At 62.0% G+C, this 14,559-nt stretch overlaps 1 protein-coding gene across 4 annotated transcripts in view; it reads left to right on the top strand.

Moving 5' to 3' along the window:
* The window catches only part of UBASH3A (ubiquitin associated and SH3 domain containing A), a 28,198-nt gene that overhangs the window by 11,540 nt on the left and 2,099 nt on the right, over nt 1-14,559 (top strand). Inside the window, exons 7-13 of one of the 4 annotated variants that reach the window (XM_016143456.2) lie at nt 3,846-3,972; nt 5,961-6,060; nt 8,446-8,568; nt 10,371-10,463; nt 11,230-11,374; nt 11,924-12,030; nt 14,188-14,297. In XM_016143456.2, coding sequence (XP_015998942.2) covers nt 3,846-3,972; nt 5,961-6,060; nt 8,446-8,568; nt 10,371-10,463; nt 11,230-11,374; nt 11,924-12,030; nt 14,188-14,297 — 805 coding nt within the window. Of the gene's footprint in view, nt 1-3,845; nt 3,973-5,960; nt 6,061-8,445; nt 8,569-10,370; nt 10,464-11,229; nt 11,375-11,923; nt 12,045-14,187; nt 14,298-14,559 lie in introns of all 4 variants that reach the window. The other 3 variants (XM_036219512.1, XM_036219514.1, XM_036219513.1) reach the window with 3 other exon arrangements.

The raw sequence follows: 14,559 nt of genomic DNA, 5'->3' as shown, positions 1-14,559 counted from the left end.
CATGTTATTTATATTATCATAACACATACATGTATTGCACAGCACGCAATACATTCACTGTGTGCTTCGGTGAAGAGTCGGAAGCGTGTCCACCAGCGACGGCCACCACGCCACCCACCGGCAGCCCCTGCTTCCCCCGCGGCCGCACACGCATACGCGGTTTTCACAGGGAGATGCCAGGTGCAGCTGCTGGGACCGGCTGAGCGAGGGCGGGCGAGGCGGAGGCGCCCACACGGCTGGAAGCCGCGGGCGGCTCATCCCATCGCTGTGAAGCGAAGGCTCAGAGGGGGCCAGAGTACGGAGGCTCTCGGATCACAGCGGTTCACAGCCCTCCACGCAGAAGGACGGGGACAGCATGGCCATGGAACCGAGGCCGAGGAGCCGCATGGCAGAGCGTACCCGACTTTCTGTCGCCCTCCAGCCCAGAGGCGGTGCCCAATGCTGACGCCGGGCAACTTTCCGGGAGCACAGAGGAAGCCGGTGGCCCGCGGCCTGGAGGGAGGGACAGTGCTGTTCTGGACCAAGTCATGTCCCCTGCCAGTTCCTACAGTGAAGCCCTGACCCCCAGCGCCTCGAATGTGGCTGCAGTCGGACGCGGGCCTCTGCAGAGGCTAAAACGAGGCTGTCAGGGTCGGGCCTAGTCCCATCTGGCTGGTGCACTTATGGAAAAGAAGAGGAGAAAAGGACCAGACACACGGAGGGACAGCTGTGCGAGGACACAGGGCGGGGGTGGGGGGCGGCCTGAGAAGCCCAGAGGAGAGGCCCCGGGCAGAGCCCGCCCTGCGCACACTGCTCACGGCCTCGCGGCCTCCGGTCTGAGGCGATACATTCCCTTTGCTTAAACCACCCAGCCTGGAGCACCTTGTTATGGCGGCCTTAGCGGACTGACGCCGGGGAGTCGTCCACACACCCCCACGGACGGCAGCCCCGCGTCTAAAAGCCGAGAAGAATTTAAACACGGCTATTTCTGTGTAACCACTAAGCGTTAAAGAGAGAAACAGAAACGTTAAAATGCTAAGTTCTCTCTTTCCCCCTCTCAAGGCCAGCCTTCCCATCAGAATTTTTTATTGTATTTCATTTGAACGACTCGCCCCTCCCCCCAAAAAAAGAGTCAGTTTTGTCTCTAGCTATACACTTCACAGATGTCACTTAAAGATAAGGAGGCCATCTGCACTGAGCGGTGGCGGGGTGGGCGTGGCTGTCCCCACTGCCTCGGGGAGAGGAAGCAGACACTTCCTGTGCCCCCCGCCCCCCCTCACCCCCAGGCCCCGCGAGCAGCATCTCTGCCCGCCGAGCACGTGTCGGCTCGGGAAGGGAACTGTCAGGGGCTCGTAAACCATGCCAGGGTCCGAATCGGCTCACGATCCACGAAGCTCACCTTCCGCTGGGCTAAGAGGACCCGTCTGGCCCGTGCCCGCCCGTAGGAGTTTACGGCTCAAGACGGGACGGCAGCGGCACACAAGGAGAAGACACAACTCGCAGACATTTTTAGAAACGCGCGAACTGAATCAAAACAGCGAGCAGGCGATGAACGGTCCAGGCGGAGTGACCGCGGTGGTGAAAGCGAGCGACCCGAGACTGCGGGCGGCTGGCGGGCAGCACAAACGCCCCTGAGGTGCTCCCGGCCTGGATTCGGATGGGCGCTTGGGGAGCGCTCGGTTCAATGAGGATTTGGGGTCTCGAGGCTTCTGTGAGAGAAACACGAACATTTACAAATGGGCTGAATAAGCAGAAACACGCCATGTTCGTGATCAAGAAAAATGAGTCGTGGGACGAGCAAGGCCTCTCGGAGTCATTTCCAGGTCAACGAACATCCCGGGGAAAACCTCAGTAGGATCGTTTGCTGCAGCTGCAACGAATGACTGAAAAGTTCATCTGGAAGAAGCAACAGGAGAAGAGTCGAGACAACTTCAAAAAACAAAAACGAGAGGAGAGACCGGCCTCCTCTCTCGAACATTTATAATCGGGCGTTAAAACGTGTCCCGCATCCGTGACGCGAAGCTGGCCGGAGGGAAGGAGAAGAAGGCGGAGTCGCGGCCTAGAGCAGGTGACGCGGCAGGAGCCTGGCGCGTTGGGGTTCACGTCGAACGGTGCCCCTGGAACGGAAAGGAACGGGTGCGGAATGCGTGGCATTTTATTTACGTGACCTCGCGTCATACCCTGAGATACATTCCTGGCAAAGCCAAGGGTTAAGCAGAGAAAAGGACGTGACCTTAGAACAGAAGGCGGTGTCAATGCCTGTGTGTCTGATTTCTGGACTGGGGGGCGTTTCGAAAGCATAGAAAGGGGCCAACGCCGAGACCTGGATCCGGGTTCACCCAGGGCGATTGCATGCTGAAGATTTAAGGTTTCGTATGTAAAAGCCATGAAGAGCACGCGATGCAAAGAGCCAGATGAGAGCGATGCTTTTCGGAAAATAGCGACTTAGGCGATGCTCCGTGACCAGCTGTGGCCTGGGCGTCCTGGGCAGCCAGCCCTTGGGCAGGGCCGCCCGGCAGTTGATTTGCATCTGACCTTTTCGTTTACCCGGGAGGCCATCCACCGTGTGCTTAGGTGAAGAGTCGGAAGCGTGTGCACCAGCAACGGCCACCACGCCTCCCCCTGGCAGCCCCTGCTTCTCCCGCATGTCAGGCTGCAGTGCGTGGTTCAAATTCCTAGGCAGGGGCACCCTTCCCCCACCGCGGTGCCTGTACCCCATCCCTCCTGGGCAGCCCATGCCCTCCAGGACATCTCGCAACGTCGCCGACCGTTCCGAGACCAGCCCAATCGTTCCCACCAGCAAATAAACGAGCTGTTATCCTAAGAACAAAGTCGAGCACAATTTCCTCTCCAGCTATGGCACTGTTTCTCTGATTCGACTGTAGATTATTTTAAATCGAGTGTATAAAGACGAGCTGTCCTTTAACAAAATGGATTTCCCCCCGGAGAACCGGGCGTCTGCTGCTCCGAGACGGTGTCTGTTCCTGACGGTGTTTGTCTCCTCCTCTGCCCATGTCCTGACCCCCGAAGCTGCCAGGCAGGCTCGTGGGGTGCCCTCGACCCTCCCCTGGTGCCCTGGAGTTCCCACGGGTTCCCGTGACCTTTCCCCAAGTTGTCCCAGAGCTCCCGAACACTTGCCCACCCCAGGCACCTGTCTCGACTTGCTGGACAGGCGGCAGCTAGACAGGTAGCTGTTCCCACCCCCCACCTCCTGCTAGAGACTGGCCCCTTTCCTGTGTGTTTGCAAAGCTCTTGGGGTGCCTGTTTGTTGCTGTACCCCAACCACGTCTGCCTCCACCTTTGGCTCCTTTAGAAGGGGACGCTCAGAGGATGCCGTGTTGCCAGCTTGGCCACTATGACAGGGACGCCACTGAGATCCATTCTCTCACGGCCCGGAGGCCGGCGGCCGGGATCCGCGTGTGCGCTGGCCGGTCTCTCCCGAGGCCCCGTCCTCGGCATGTAGGCCCCGCGTCCTCACACGGCCGTGGCTCCGTGTGAGTGTCTGTGCCCTGGTCTCCGCTCCTCATGTGGACACCCGCCACGCTGGGCCGGGGCCCACCCGGTGACCGCGTTTCACCTTAGTCCCCTCTTTAGAGACCCGCATGTTCAAACGCAGCCACACTTGGAGGTCCGGGGGGTCAGGGCTCGAATGTGTGAATTTTAGGGGACACAGTTCGGCCATCATTTTTGGGGGTGACATGGGTGAAGAATGAACACTGTTTTCTCGAGATTTGTTCTGTGCTGAGTGCCGAACTCCCCTGGCAGTGACCCGACCGGCCCGCCTTGTCCTGTGCCCTCGCGAGCACCTGCGTGACTGGCTGTCCCCGCTGTCACCGTGACTCGGCATCGCGTTTCCTCTCCCGCAGGATATACACCTTCGGTCAGGCTGCGGACCCGAACTCCAGGGAGGACGGCGAAGCCGGCAGCAGGCGAAACGGCGAGCTTCACCCTCCGCAGAGGCCCAGGAGCATGGGTAGCATACAGGCTCTGCAGGTGACGGTCCCTTTCCTGTGGAGCAGCTCAGTGGCTCCGCCTTCACGTTACGTCTGTGTAGACGCAGCCTTGTTGGGGTGGCTGAGCTGCTCGTCTCCCCGCGCCCCACACCCCCAGGCTGCAGATGGCACCGCCAGCGGAGGCCGGACTCACCCCTATGTGGAGAGCAGGAGAACAGGCGTGCCTGGGAACCTCCCTGAGGCTGGGCCCCCTTTTCCAGGTGGACGGAGGGGGCGGGGGAGCCGGAATGATGGCTGAGTCTGGAGCTCGGCCTGCGTCTGCACTCACTGGTGCTTTAAGGGCACGAACGCCCTCCTCACCCGGGGTGAGTCCTCCCTCCACGTGGCAAGAACAAACACCAGGCATCGCGTGTGGCAGAACAGACGTGTAGGTGGCTGGAAAACGGCCCCAGAGAGAGGAGGTCCTGACCCTCAGAACAGCGCGTGTCGCTTTATAAGGAACAGGGACCTTTGCGCGTGGGGCTGGGTCTGGATGGGGGAACATTCTGGACTATCCTGCAGGCCCTAGATATAATCGCGAGGGAAAAGGGGGGAGTTTATACACACGGGAGAAGATACAGACGCACAGGAGGAGGCGCGGGGGCGGTGATCGGAGCAATGTGGCCACCAGCCAAAGATGCGGGGCCACCAGGAGCTGGAAGAGGCAGGAAGGACCCTCCGCCGCCTGGAGAAATGGCTTGGGGGCCCTAACAATAGCTTAGGTGGACCAGGGCTCCTCAGCACCAGCACTGGTGACGTTTGGGGCCGTATCGCCTTGGTCATTGGGGTTGTCCTAGGCACTGTGGGGTGCTTGACCTCAGAGGGAGCGAATGTCTGGCCTCCAAAGCTGTGAGAGGGTTAATTTCCTCCCTTGTCAGATGCCCAGCGGGTGGTCCTTGGTGACAGCAGCCCAAGGGGAACACGTAGGGCACCTCGTGACCGGGGAGTCAAGGCTGCCTGTTGTTCCGTGGACCCCGGGCTCAGCCATTGCCCTTGAACTTGTCTTTGCATCTTAATATTCCCGTTGACAAAGTTGGCGTGCTGAGGGCTCTTCCAGGGGGAAGAATGTGCCCCCAAACCCAAACCTCAGCCCTGCGCCCTGGCAGTGAGTGAGACGGTCAATAAGCAGAATACGTCGGGGCCCACGCACGCCTTGCAACGCGCAGGTCAAGTCGGGACAAGAAGCGGGACGGGACGTTGTCGCACCCACACTGGCGGGAAGCCTGCTGGCGTCAGCGTGGGCGACCCCTGCGCAGCCATCCCTCAGACCTGGGGCTCTGCCCTAGGCATGGCTTTCGCACCTCGGAACAGCCGCGCCCTGCAGTGAGGAGACACACGTGTCTCGTCACCTTGTCTAGTGCCCCAGGCGGGGCCGTCGGGGGCGGGGCCGTCGGGAGGCGGGGCCTCGGGGGCGGGGCCGTCAGGAGGCGGGGCCGTCGGCAGGCGGGGTCGTCGGGAGGCACGTCCATCCTGAGCCCCCAGGCATGGGTTTAGGGCCCTGACAAAGGGTCCCCCAGAGCCCCAGAGCCCCTCCTGCTCTGTGAGGACACAGCGAGACGGTGGCACCCGTCCCGGCTGGCACCCAGGTCTCTGGCACCCTGAGACTTCCAGCCTCCGGAACAGGGAGAAATTAGTGTCCACTGTTTCTAAGTTCCCCAGTGCGCGGGGCCCTGTCACAGCAGCCGGAAGGGGCTAGGACAGGATCAGGCCTCGGCGGAGAGGCGAGGAGGGGAGGGGAGTCATGCTCTGCCCCGCACAGCCCTGTCTCTTTCGTTTCCGGTGTGATGCTCTAGTGCCCCGGAAGTAAAAGAGCGAGCGCCGTGCCCGCCGTCCGCAGCCCTCCTTCGTCACGGCGACGTTGGCGGCCGGGTGGCGGGGCGCCACTCCCCGAGGGCCCTGCCGGGGCGTGGGACGCCCGGCGGCGCTGCTGGCCGAGGGCGCGGTCCGCGCCGCTCCCCGCGCTGACCCCCGGCTGACTTTCCGCCGCAGGCCGCCATCGTGAGGAGGAGCCTGCTGGTGGTGCGCCACGGGGAGAGAGTGGACCAGGTGTTCGGGCGGGCCTGGCTGCAGCAGTGCTCCACTCCCGACGGTAGGTGACGCCCGCCGGCCCCACAGGCGCCAGGCGGGTCCCCCCGGGGCGCGAGGTCGCTTCGCGGGGTCCGGGGCCAGATGCCCCGGACGCGTGGTGCGCGGGGCGCGGACGCGCGCTGCACCTTCCTCCGTGGGCGTCGCGTGTGTGCTCGGGGTGTGCGCGTCGTCCGGGAGCCTCCCGCCTCTGATGCTTCGGGGAAGGCAGAGCAGCGACTTCCACAGAAAGCAGGTGCGCGGGTGCGACGCGGCTCAGCAGACTCAGCTGCTGGCCCAACCCCGTGTCACCACCTCGGCGCCCTGAGATGATCTCCACCGCAGAGGTCATTCCCCTGCAATCTCCGTCTGCGCTACTCCGCCGGGGCCGCGTTTTCGAACACGTCCCTTGCTCCGCCCCGCTTTGCCCCTCTGGAGGCCAAATACCTTGGGATGGTGCTTGGAAAAACCACTCACCTGCAAGCCGGTCTCCGTACCGCCCACCCGCATCCGCCGCCCCTGCTCGTCCCCTGGTGGAAGGCCACGGCCTCTAAGCCTTCGCCGCATAAATGGAGGCGTGGCATGAGCGTGGTGGTCAAATCCACTCACAGTAGCTGGGCTGTTCATGCCCTTTGGGATTCCTCCAGCGGCCAGGGAAGGGGGAAGTGGAGGGGAAACCGCTCGTAAATGCCCGGCACACACCACAAAATTCCTGAGCAGACCACATCACCACCCGGCCTGCCTCCAAGAACTCACGGAGGGAGTGCTGTGCTGGTCTCTAGGAAACGCGGTCACATGACCACACAAAGTCTGGGGGAGGAAACCGTGGGCCATAGGTGGACACAAGGAGGAGAGTTTGGCCATCTAGACAAAAGCTCAAGTCCCCTCTAAGGGGAAATATTTTAAGGCACCTTTTAAAGGAAACTGCTGGTGGCTCTTCACGGGGTAAAGAAGCTCTGGGCGAAGCGAATGCCGACATCTCACTTGTCTGCAATTCGCACTGTGGAATCAATGATGGTGAGGCGTTTGGGGGCGCTGCCGGCCCCCAAATGATTTGTTTTCCTCTGATTTCTTTTCCTCCTGATTTCTGCCCACGTGCGGCTCAAGCACCCACACTCTGGTACAGCCCCCACCTCCCCGCAGTGCCAGCCCAGGGGGTCCCCTATGCTATAGACCCTGCTCCCGTCAGAACCTAACCTCACTCCCTTCCTCATCTCCTGAGCTCTGCTCTCTGCCTCGCACGGTGACCGTAATTGTCCCTGAAAGCAGAAGGCCTCGGTGGGGCAGGTCGACATTTCTTGGGTCAGAGACACGTTAAGAACACAGTGCAACCGACAGACCTTCTCTTGGGAGGAAAGCGCACGCCCCCCTCTCGCAGAGAACTCGGCCGTAGCTTAGCATTTAGTAAAGGCCTTTAAGCTGGCGGTTCAGACAAAGTCTCTGCCAGCGGAATTTCCAAGGAGGGAGCTTTCAGAAAAGTCGTGCGTGGAACCTGAAAAGTGAGGGGCACAAAACGGCCAGCTGCCCCCCCCCCCGCACCTGGGAAAGGCTGGGGGGCTGGGGTGGCGTGCTCAGGTCCTGCCACGTGACGTTGACTCGTCCCAGGAAAGGCAGCTGTGGGGCAGTGAGGGCTTGGTGCGGCCTGGTGACCTCTTTAGGGTGATCCGTGACTTGCTGGTGGGATGGGACCTGCCGGTCGCTGCCCTCTGACTTGACCCAGGCTCTGGGTGTTATCTCATGCTCATCCCAACGCGGCCCATCCCCCCTTTCACTGATGACGGAGATTAAGTCTTTTGCCTCTGATCACACAAGCAGTGTCTGGGGAGCTGGTGCTTGCACCGGACGGTCAGATTAGAGGTCCGGGTGAAACTCTGAGTGCTCCCTGGTGCTTTGCGGCCACTGGATGAGAGGGTGGAGGGGACTTCCTGTGAACCCAGCCCAATCCCCATCCCGCCTCAGCCACTGACTGAGTTGCGTGCGAGGCAGGGGCCTCTCTGGCCGGCTGCGTGCATTCTGCCGTTGGCAACATGACACGCTCGGCTTTGGGGATGGGTCGCATTTCACCTAATTAATTAATGCTGACGGAGAGTCTTATCAAGTTGAGCTCAGTCAGTCATGGAGACATAGTTCTTACTCAGGAACCCCATAAGAGGGAATCTTCCAGAAGGGTTGGGGGAGGACAGAGATGCTTGGGATCGCCGGGCCGAAACCCGGGTCATCCGTGCACAGAGAGAGCGGCCTTTCTCCTCGATGTGACTCCACGTCGCAGGGCACGTCCGAGGAGAACACAGTTGACAGCGACTTAGGTGACAGCCGTGCTTCTACTGCGGGCCTTGACCTTGGGCCTGTCATGGGGCGAACCCCGCGCTGGCTCGGGGCGCCTGACATCCAGTGTGTGTCTGTGCTCCAGGGAGGTACTTCCGGCCAGACCTGAACTTCCCCTACAGTCTGCCCAGACGGAGCAACGGCATCAGAGGCTTCGAAAGCGACCCGCCGCTGTCGGCCTGTGGGATTTTCCAGTCCAGAATGGCAGGTACGTCCGAGGCTCCTTCCGACAGCGATGAGCCCGCCGACGTGTGTCCAGCCCTTGCTACGTGCCCTCTGAGGTCGGCATGAGCATACGCCCTCTCTGGTGAGGAAGCTGGGCCACAGAGCGGTCCAGTGACTCACTCGAGGTCACCTAGCTAGGAAGCGGAAGGTCAGTGGTTTGACCCGGGAGCAGAGGTGGGGGTGTTGTTGGGAGGGTGAGAATAGAGCGGGAAGGAAGAAAACCATGACTACGTCAGCACGAACGGCGTCGTTTAAAAAGTAAAAAACCACGTCCCGCCTTTGGATTTTATTTCAAAATGCGTCACTCCAGGCCCCTGTTTTACGTCTGGGGTTCCGGCTCCACATGAGTGACTTTTGGGGAACAGAAGAGGCCATTCGTTTCATCTGGTCTTCCTTTCATGAACTAAGAAACTTGAGTCCAGAGTCAGATGGCGCCCGGTCTGCCCAAGCCACACGGCCGGTCGGTGAAGGACCTCGCTGAGCCCCGTGCTCCTGGCTCCTCGCCCCACGTGGCTGGGTGGCCTCAGCTCTCCCAGCAGGCAGGCAGCCCTGATTATAGCACCTGCTGATTTCAGTGGTGTGACTGCTGTGCTCACACCAGGACCGGTGTCAAGGTCACTGACGCAAGGTCACTGAGCGCGGGGCTGGGAGAGCTGGCCCCCACGCGTCCCCGCGAGCGGCCCCCACGGAGCACCTGTGAACAGGACACACGCGGGCGGGTGGCAGCCTCTGCAGTCGTCCCTGGGGCCGGCCTAACAGTGCCACCAATGGAGTGGCTTCACGGACAAGTTCCTCGTCTCGGTCTGGGAGAGATCGAGGCATCACGGGGCTGCTGCCCTCGGAGCTGGAGGGCGACTCCGCCCTGGGCTCTGCCCCCCGCGGGGCCACGGGCGACTTCTCCCCCTGTCCACACTTCCCCTTCCTACCGAGACGGCGTCCGACCGGGCTAGAGCCAGCCTGATGGGCTCATCTTCACTCGGTCACCTCTGCGAAGACCCTCTCCCCAAATAAGACCACACTCTGAGTCACTGGGGGTTAGCCCCCAGCGTATAAATTTTGGGGGACACAGTTCAGCCCATGACAGCATCCGCTAAAACCTCCTAACTTTGGTGCCGTGTGGCTTTTATTCTGAAGAGCTCCCCTCCCTTCCCAAAGATCGGGTCCTCCAATGGTGCAAGAGGAAGTGGGGTTCACAGGCATGTGCTCCCACAGCCTCGGCCGGTTTTCCCTCGCTGTAGTACGAACCCCATGAACAGTTCTGTGGACCAGAAGCCCAGGCCCAGTGTGGCTGAAGCCTGAAATCCAGGTGTTGCCGGGCCGAGTCCCCATCCGGAAGCTCCTGGAAGCAGTTCCAGACTCGTCGGGCTGGGGAGGACTCGGTTCCCGGCGGTCGTAGGACGGGGATCTGGCTCCCTGGTCCCTGTCAGTGCCCAGTTCTGAGAGGCCGCCCACGTTCCTTGCCGCATGGCCCTGAATCTCGCGGGCCAGCAGTGGGGTTCTTGCATGTTGAATCCCTCTGCCGTGGACTGTCTCTGGTCCTGTGCTGCCTGGACGGAACCTCTGCTTTTAATGGGCTCCCTGAACGGGTCGGGCCTCCTGCGGTAATCCCCCATCTGCCGTATATTGCAACAGAGCGCCGTCTCCCCGGCTGGTGGGTCCCTCCCACTCCGGGGGAGCAGGCAGGGCGTGGCCAGCACGCACGGAAATGTGGGGGCCACTCATGGTCGGGGCCGCCGCTGCAGGGGGCCCGATCATGCAGAGGTGCCCCCCCCACTTTCTTCCCAGGGGAAGCGCTCCTGGGCAGCGGAGTCCCCATCACCGCCGTCTACAGCTCCCCCGCCCTCCGCTGCGTGCAGACAGCCCAGCACATCCTGGGAGGTCAGTGAGCGCTGGCGAGCCACTGGCCTGGCCTCCGGGTGGGGGTGGGGGGTGGGGGGAGGGTGGGTCGCGGGCCAGCGCACGGCCACGAGAGAGTCGTCAGAGCGCTACGGGCCGGCCTTCCGAGTGCTGGCTGCGGGCGCGGAGCCCCTGCACGCTTCCGGAAGGCCCGGCCGCAACCGCGTCTGGGGGCTGTCGTCGCACTGTCCTGTGGCAGCTTCTGCGGCGGATTAGAAAAAAAAAAAAAAAACTTCCGGGGAGACGTATTCAGAAAGCCAGGGAGCTGGGGGGCGCTGTGGTCCTTCTAAGTCCAGAACAAATGACTAAGCCTCAGAACAAGGGGCTCTGCTCCCGGGAGCGGCCCAGCGCCCTCGGAGCCTGGCGCGTGGCAGGAAGCCACCAGCTCAGCCTCTGCGGCTTCCGCCTGCGGACAGGACGCCCTCAGGGGAAGCGGGGAAGGGCAGCCTGTGCTGGGGGCCTGGCTTGCTCTGCCCCTGATCCCTCCCACCCGCCCTGTGCAGGGAGGCAGGGCGGGGTGTGGCTCGCCAGGCCGGAGCTGGGGCTGGCACTCCTCTGACACCTTCCAACTAGCTGGTGGCTTTTATCTAAGAAACAGCACAGCGGTGAGTGATCACTAAGCAGTATTTGCTAAGAAAAGAAAATCACATTTTTAGAAAGGTGTTATTTAGACCTAGGAAGAGATTTATTTGCATAAAGCCAAAATGAACACCGAACATGATAAACGCTTGTATTCCATTGAGTGCAGAGCTCAAACTGGAGAAAAAAATGAAGATAAGAGTGGAACCCGGCATCTTCGAGTGGACGAAGTGGGAGGCCGGCAAGACCGCCCCGACCCTCATGACCCTGGAAGAGCTGAAGGAGGCCAGCATCAACGTCAGCACTGAGTACAGGTACGCCGTTCGCCCGTGTCCCGCGCCGAGGGGCCGAAGTCCTCGTGAAAGACGCGAGGAAGCCTGTACACAGGAGGGCGCACTGCAGCGGGGCTCGCAGCAGGCGAGGGACATGGGCCTCACCCCGAATACGACAAGGGTGCAGGGCTGGTGGATGGAAAATTCCAGAGAGCGGGGTCGTTCTTGCTAAACTGACCCAGCAAGACTCTGGGTAAAGGCAGGCCAGCGTGAGCAGATGCCCCCTGCGGGGAGGGGTGCGCGGGCTTTGCTCAGCCTCTGGGAAGGATCCGGGGGGGATTCTGGCCAAACCGACGCAACAGGATGTCCGCTGCCCCCAACTCTACCACGACGGATGCTGGAGTGCGTTTGGGACCGTCAGGCAGAGGCCTCAGGGGGCCTGGCGAGGCTTGGCCAAGGAGTCTGTCCTCCTCTCCCCACGGCCCACTCTCTGCCATCGCAACACCCGTCCTGTGTCCGCCGGGAGGGCGTGCGGGGGGCGGCACGGGCACAGACCGGGAGCCCCACTGCTGCCCCCCTCTCCCCCCTCAGGCCCGCCTTCCCCCTGGCCTCCCTCATGCCGGCCGAGAGCTACAGCGAGTACGTGGACAGGTGTGCGGTGAGCGTGAGACAGATGGTCAGCAGCTGCCCGCAGGACGGTGAGTGTGCGCAGGTGCGAGCGGCCCCCGCAGGCGGCGCCCACCGGTGGGACGCACGCCGGATTGTTTTCTGAGCCCAGCAGTACCCCGGCCTCCCCCTCCCCGGCGACAGCGCGCGGGTCACACAGCCGCCTCTGCCGTGAGGGGACAGACGCACACCCCCTGCCGTGCGGCTACTCCATTCTGGGACTGAGAGCCAGTGGGACCCGGGACAGCGGGGTTGACCCCATGCCCGAGTCCTCGAAACAGAGACTGGGGACCAATCAAATGTCGGGTCGTGTTTGAACGACAATGGGAACTAAACATCTGTAGAGAGAAATTTAAATGCGCAGCTGGAATAGGGAAATACTTAAGCTCAGTTAGTTGAGTTGGGTGTGACGATGGCTTCGACGGCTTCATTAGAGTGACAAGCCCTTCCTTTCGGATGCAAACCAAGGTCTGTTCTGTGGGATGGCGTGAGTGTGCGACCCACTCTAAAATAACGCGCGGGGGCAGGTGGGGTAGAAACGGTCACGGATGGGCGACCACAGAGCTCCGTGATGGGCGCCTGGGGGTGCATCTGAAACATCCGTGGTGAGCAGGGAGAAGCCGGTCCTGTAAAAATCCCGGTCCCCAAGCCTGTGTTGACATCAGCAGTGCGGCAGGGACCAAACAGAACACACGGGGTCTCCGTGGAGGAGACACACGGTCCGCCCGCCAGGAGTTGGGGTTTGCTGCTGAGGGGCCCAATCATCCGGGATACGAGGAATGTTAACTGACAGGAAGAAGAGTCTCAGGCGGAGTCGGGAGGGGACCCCCCAGTCCGCTGCCCCCCACTTGTCCTTTCCCCAAGACACTCGGAGGTGGAGGACCCCGCGGACCCAGGATGCAGGGAGGAGCTGAGCACCTGCTCCCTTCCTGCAGCGTCCCCAGTGCACCGACGGGGATGGGGGCGCTGCGAGACACCTTCAGGAAGAGACTCCAACCCCTGCGGCACCCGCACGCCAAGCACGCCTGGCCTGGAGGCCGGAGTTGACTGATCGGGACGCTGGGAACAGACTTTTTGGAAGCCACATTTTAATGGCATTTAATTAATTATCAAGCTCGTGTTACTCACCGTTATGACCACAGGACATCGGAGGACAGAAAATGAAATAAGCCTTCCTCTGCCCTTCGCCCGGCCCTCGCCCGCCCTTTCCGATGTCCCTAGTTAAGCCTCCACCCCCAGCCGAATGTCAGTGTCCCCCGCTGAACGCTGTGCGCTGCTGGCGCAGAGGACACAGCCCCCTGGGGAGGACGCAGGGGCAAGGCGGGGGCCTGGGGGTGTGAGGCAGCCGACAGCTCCAACAGGGCCAGAGGGGAGAGGCCAGCACCGGCGACCCCCGGGCACAGGCGGGCCCTTCAAGGACGTTACCTGTTACTGCCTCACCCCTGTGAGGTCCAGAACACCACCCCCGGTGGCACCGGGCACTTTGAAGCTCCAGGGGCTCCGAAGCCTGCGTGCCCACGTTGCCCTGCTGGAGAACACGGGCCAGAGTCAAACCTGGATCTCCAGCCCAGAGCAACGTCCTAACCACTGACCACAGGTCTGCAGGATTAACAGGACAGGGCACAGGGGAGGTGGCCTGAAGGACCGCTCTGCTTGTCCTCCAGGCGGAGCCGGGGAGGCCGGCCCAGGCCCCCTCCACCTCACCCCACGGCTCCAGCCTCCCAGCTCTGCTCTGTCCTCACTGGCCGTGGCTCCCACTGCCTGTCACCTGAGGGAGACTCACTCAGCATGCAGACTCTGGGTGTCCTTATTCAAAGCGAGTCATCAGCAGGCTCACTGCGATCAACAGGCTGATAATCGTCAAGCTAATCGGATCAGAGCTGGGCCGCAGTCACCACCTTGTCCTGGATGATAACTGGCAGCTCAGACCTCTGCAGGGTCCCACCCCTGAGCCCCCGGCCAGGCGCCCCCCTCACCTGCGGGCGCCGTGGGCTCAGCAGAAGCACACGCAGCGGGAGGCGGGACTGCGATCATGAGCCGCCGCCAGCCACAGCTACTTCCAGCGCCCGGGGACAGTCGGGTTTGGGGCACCGTGGGGTAGTTTCGTCCCAACAACTTTGGGGACCCTGGGTCTAATGAAAGCCGCGCTCCGCCCCTGCGCGGACCTCGAGCTGTTCCTTCTTCCGCAGCAGGCGTCATCCTGGTCGTGGCCCACGGCTCGGCGCTGGACTCCTGCACTCGGCCGCTGCTGGGGCTGCCGCCCCGGGACTCCGCGGACTTCGCCCAGCTGGTGAGAAAGGTACGCGCTGCTTTTCCTCTTCGGTCCCCAAAGCCAGGCAGCCTGAGGACACACAGCTGGCACACTCCCTTCTCTCCCTTCTCAGAATGCGAGTGTCCTGACAGCCCAGGGCAGCGGGGACACGCCTGCCCCTGAGGAGCGTCCCCACCGACTCCCAGGCCAAGGGCGGCCTCGGACAGGGGGCTGACGGGAGAGGTTTGTCATCTGCATCATCACCATGGCAACATTGGTCATTGCTGCCAAGATAACATAAGATGCGTAA

This window comes from Rousettus aegyptiacus, unplaced genomic scaffold (assembly GCF_014176215.1).
Source record: "Rousettus aegyptiacus isolate mRouAeg1 unplaced genomic scaffold, mRouAeg1.p scaffold_m13_p_4, whole genome shotgun sequence".
In the NCBI taxonomy this organism is placed as follows: Eukaryota; Metazoa; Chordata; class Mammalia; order Chiroptera; family Pteropodidae; genus Rousettus; species Rousettus aegyptiacus.
The sequence above is the reverse complement of the archived record's forward strand: the minus strand, read 5'-3'. Positions and strand labels throughout refer to the sequence as shown.